The following is a 4,936-nucleotide window of genomic DNA, read 5'->3' as shown; positions in this document are numbered from 1 at the left end:
AACTAACTATTACACTTTATTAATACTAATAAAATCATAATCTGTTTAGCTAATTAAAGAAGTGCAAACTCATAATTCGTATATTTGTGGCTTATTTCTATACCAAATGAATTAAAAATGAATTCTACGATTGTGAAAATAAAATTCTTACGATTTTCTTTCAGTAGTTTAAAGAACAGTGACTATATTATTGATAATATTATTCTAAATGCTTGTAGCTAAATCAGTTTTACTTATACTATTTTTTTCTTAGTTTTTTAATAATATGATTTTAAATATAAAATTAGGGTGCAGCGTAAACCGCCACACCTGTCTGTAAAATAGATTATGGGCTAACTTATCTTTATAATGTTACTTCATAATATGAAATAGTTTTGTTGGAGCTGAAGACAATTACATATACAGAAGACATGTACATATACGTAGAATAACTCTTGAGAAACTATCGCATTACATATTTGCATCTTGCAACAGTATAAAGTAAATATGCATATAATTCAATAAAAATATTTTATAACGTGAAATTTTATAAAGTAAAAAAATTCTAGAATATCTTATATGCATTCACTTGTAGGTACTCTATACAGATAATTCTGGTGAAAGAAAAAAAATAGAAATACAAAGCACTACTGCCTACTATGTCAATTTTGGAGCTCATTTTGTCAGAAGCTTATTTTTGCTTACTTTATGAAAGATTAATTATTGCTAAATTAATCAAGATTATAAAAATTGCTTATACTATTTGATGAGAGATACTTTTTAGTTTGTATTATGTTTTAAAAGTTTTATTAACCTTTTGTTTAAGAAATATTTTGTCTAAAAACGTGGTAAAAAAGTGGTATGTCGATATCGGTGACTTTCCTCTAATTATTTTAGAGAATATATATAATTATTAAAATTATTATTAAACTGCATGTGTTTATGTAGCAATTATTTTTTGAAGTAATGATTATTTCTTTACTCTTTTCTAATTTGGATTTTAATTTATTTGTTACAGAATCATCGTAGCAACATATAACTCCACTGTTGCGCATCGGATCGGTGAGTGATAAATCAACATTTTAATTGGGGTAAACGGATGATGAATTTTATTAATATATTATGTACATACTTGAATACATGTATGCATGGATTTAATAACAATATACAGACAAATATATGTATAGCATTGCATATATCCGTTTCGTTAAAATGAACAAGGTAAAATTAATTAGGATAAATTTAGTTGTGTATGCCTGATTCTCTGGCGAATTTTATAGGTCTATCGAATTTCTAAAGATTAGCGTTAAAAAATTGAGAAATTTTAGAAAACTTAATTTGAAGGAAAAATTAAGCAGGATAAAAAATAGGGCAAAGTGTGAATTTATAACAAGAGCATGATTTCTTTATTCTTTATAATTATAAACTTACAATTATAAAGAATAAACATGTTACTTAGAGCCTATAATAAACCTAAATAATTGATCGTATATACATAATCATACAAACAGTTGATCCTCAGAGAAAAAAATCTCGTCGGTGTGTCCTTTCTACACATCTCTCCTTCTCTCTTTTTTATTAATTATATACATGAATTACGCCTTTAGCAGGCAGTTATGTAAATAACGATAAATTCTTCGGTTTTCTATACATGCTTAAGAACGGCGGAAATGTGCGAAAAATCGGCAGTTTTCTGCATACGATTCTCAATATTGAGAAAGATAAAGCTACGGCGATGGAATTACGAGCTATCGCACAGACACTTCGTCGATAGTAATTCCGTATATATTGGAAACTGGTTCGGTCTCGTAATGTCCGAATCTGCCTTACATTCTTTTTGAATGGCTGCCGTATTTGTTACGAATACATACTAATTTATATAACATGATATTTATATATCAATCCTATTTATCTCTTATTTTATTTTTTTAATTCTATTTATTTAATAATTAGAAAATAAATTTCGCGCACATAAAAGAATGTTACGGTTGCCACAACTGGAAGTAATGATAATTTTTGTCCATCAATACACCTGTTTGTGATAATCATAAGATAGACGTATTCTTCTTTACAGCCATAACCGTTAAGGTATGCCAATCTTACAATTATCACAATCATACTACTATTCTTATAACCAAAACATATATTGATGGACGACTTTTGGTCATGGAAACCGTAGCCGTGTTTTTTCGTATGTATACATTATACACCTTAATAAATTTTCGATTCGCTATCTATAGTATATTTTAAAGTAGTTTCAAATAATTAATTCTTTGTGGACCGACGATTCCGTTTGGAGTCACTCTTTTATTTCATAAATTGTTTGCTGAATTTTTTATGAAGTTTGACCTATAGGATAATTTGATAAAGCTGTATTCGAATTAAGGTAAAAATTTAAAAATTTGTAATAATAGATTTAGTATGACGAACGGAACTTCAAAAAAGTAATTTAATTATTATAAAAGTCGGTTTTAGGAAGTTTTTTTATTTTGAAGTAGGTAAACATCAAGTTTCCAATTTCGCTTTGAATAGATACTGATTTCCAAACTGACTTTTAAACTCTGATTTTGAACATTGTGACATTAGATTTCCTTTATTGAGATTACTGTCTTTTACCGCAAAGAAATGAACATTATGTAATTTATATGCACTTCTTCAGAGGGCAGTAGTGCGCGGCGACATTTTGCCGTCCTCTCTCAGGTTTCTCTCTACCCTTACATTTGAAATGTTTCGAGTACAAATCGAATAATAAGTAATCGATTTATCGACTATTTGAATTTGAACCATATTCGATTCGATTCTAAGAGATACATTCGATTATCGAGAATGTCTCGCATTCTCGTACTCGCATAATTATTTGCGCGATAGCAATTCTGCAAATTGCGATTAATTTGAGGTTATGTGTCTATCGCCTACAGAAAGGTTATACATAATAGTGGCATGTTACGGGGTGGACGATGAATAAGCTATTATCTATTCCGATCAAAGAAGCTAGTCGGGAGATCTGTAGTGGTACGGTGCGACCATCCGAGATCTGTAAGGCCTCCATTAAATTGACTTCAATCGTCAAACCTTTAAACTCTTATATCAACGTAACGAACGATGTTGCGGGAGAGCAGGCAAGCTCCGCCGATGAAAGACAACAGAGAAATTCGTTATTGGGACAGCTCGACGGCATTCCCATTGCCGTTAAGGACAATTATTGTGTCAAGGGTAAACCTACGACCTGTGCTTCTCGGATGTTGGCAAACTTTTCCTCGGGCTACAACGCCACCGTCTACGAGAAGCTCAGGACGCAGGGAGTTGTCTTGATTGGCAAAACTAATCTTGATGAGTTCGCTATGGGCTCCGGCACTGTAGATTCATTTTATGGACCAACAAAGAATTTATGGGGTTCCGAAGTGTTGTCTCAATTTTATTCGTACGGGTCTGACGATTCGCAGGTCATTACAAGGAAACTCCATGAAAAAGATGCATGGCACATAGCAGGTACATTGCTACAAATTGTTAAGTCATTATTCAGTGCACTTTCTTGTCATTTATCTAATCTACGTTAAGGAATACATTATTACAATAAACACCAATTGTAACATATTAATATTATAATTTTGCACTTATAATTTACACTTACAATATTATATGTAACAGTTATATTATTGATATGAGATTATAATATTAATGTTGTGTTACTGTGTATTTACTGAGTAGTGACAATTTTTGGGATATAATAAATGCATCTTAGGTGGCAGTAGTGGAGGTTCGGCAGTTGCAGTAGCTACAGGTACCTGTTATGCAGCCTTGGGTTCTGACACTGGTGGTTCTACTCGCAATCCTGCGTCCTATTGTGGTTTAGTCGGCTTGAAACCAACTTATGGTTTGGTATCACGTTATGGTCTTATTCCTCTATTAAATTCAATGGATGTACCTGGTATTCTTGCGAGAACAGTAGACGATGCTGTATTAATTTTAAATGCCATAGCTGGTCCTGATCAAGCAGATCCTACTACTGTACAGAGAGAATATGTTCCAATTAATTTATCCAAAACGATAGATATTAGTAATCTTAGGATTGGGATACCAAACGAGTACGGAGTACAAGGCATAAGTGAAGAAATTGCAGAATGTTGGGAAAAAGTCTCTTGTCTTCTGATAGAAGCGGGAGCCAGTGTTGTCCCAGTGTCGTTACCACACACCGATTACTCTATAGTATGTTATTCCGTATTAAATCGATGCGACGTAGCTAGTAACTTGGCTTGTTACGACGGCGTAGAATATGGTCACAGAGCCAATGAATGGAAGTCAGTTCACGAACTGTACAAGAAAACTAGATCGGAAGGCTTCAATGATGTAGTCAAAGGTCGTATACTTGTCGGGAATTATTTTCTTTTGGCGGAAAACTACGAGAAATATTATGTTAAAGCAATGAAGATGCGTAGATTAATCGCACAGGATTTTGATGTTTTGTGGAATAGTAATGTAGATCTTCTGCTGACTCCAACTACGCTGACTGAAGCTCCGAGATACGACAAATTTATACAACTGGACAATCAGACGCAATGCTTGATTCAGGATCATTGTACGCAACCTGCGAATATGGCTGGTTTGCCCGCGATCAATGTACCGATCAAACTCTCTCGCAATAGGTTACCTTTGTCTTTGCAATTAATAGCGCCGCTCTTTCACGAACAGAGGCTACTTACAGTGGCAAAGTGGATCGAACAGACAGTGCGATTTCCGAGACTCGAATTAAAGAATTCATGTTTGCTTGAATAAAATAACTTTTTACAATCATTGGTGGATTTTCTTTGGTTTATTAAGATTGCATTCTTTTTTAAGTTGTACGTATATATCACGTTAGATTGATCTATTATTAGATTGATCTAACTACCAGCTAATATCATTGGATTTCATATATGTTCTTTTGAATAATACGTATACAATTAGAACGAAAATTAGT

At 32.8% G+C, this 4,936-nt stretch overlaps 1 protein-coding gene across 1 annotated transcript; it reads left to right on the top strand.

The window, feature by feature from the left end:
- The first annotated feature begins 2,837 nt into the window (after positions 1-2,837).
- LOC108745975 (glutamyl-tRNA(Gln) amidotransferase subunit A, mitochondrial) lies at positions 2,838-4,758 on the top strand. Its single transcript, XM_018482425.1, has 2 exons — positions 2,838-3,468; positions 3,722-4,758. Exons 1-2 carry the CDS (start codon positions 2,937-2,939, stop codon positions 4,750-4,752), a joined length of 1,563 nt encoding a protein of 520 aa, XP_018337927.1. The 5' UTR covers positions 2,838-2,936; the 3' UTR covers positions 4,753-4,758.
- Positions 4,759-4,936: the final 178 nt, after the last annotated feature.

The sequence above is a fragment of the Trachymyrmex septentrionalis genome, unplaced genomic scaffold, assembly GCF_001594115.1.
Source record: "Trachymyrmex septentrionalis isolate Tsep2-gDNA-1 unplaced genomic scaffold, Tsep1.0 scaffold16, whole genome shotgun sequence".
Classification (NCBI taxonomy): Eukaryota; Metazoa; Arthropoda; class Insecta; order Hymenoptera; family Formicidae; genus Trachymyrmex; species Trachymyrmex septentrionalis.
Note: the sequence above shows the minus strand (reverse complement) of the source record. Positions and strands in the feature narration are given on the sequence as shown.

Excerpts from the sequence above, each read along its gene's own strand:
- LOC108745975 (XM_018482425.1), top strand. The coding sequence starts at position 2,937 with ATGAATAAGCTATTATCTATTCCGATCAAAGAAGCTAGTCGGGAGATC. Across the intron at positions 3,469-3,721 it reads AGATGCATGGCACATAGCAG|GTGGCAGTAGTGGAGGTTCG; the intron begins GTACATTGCTAC and ends AATGCATCTTAG.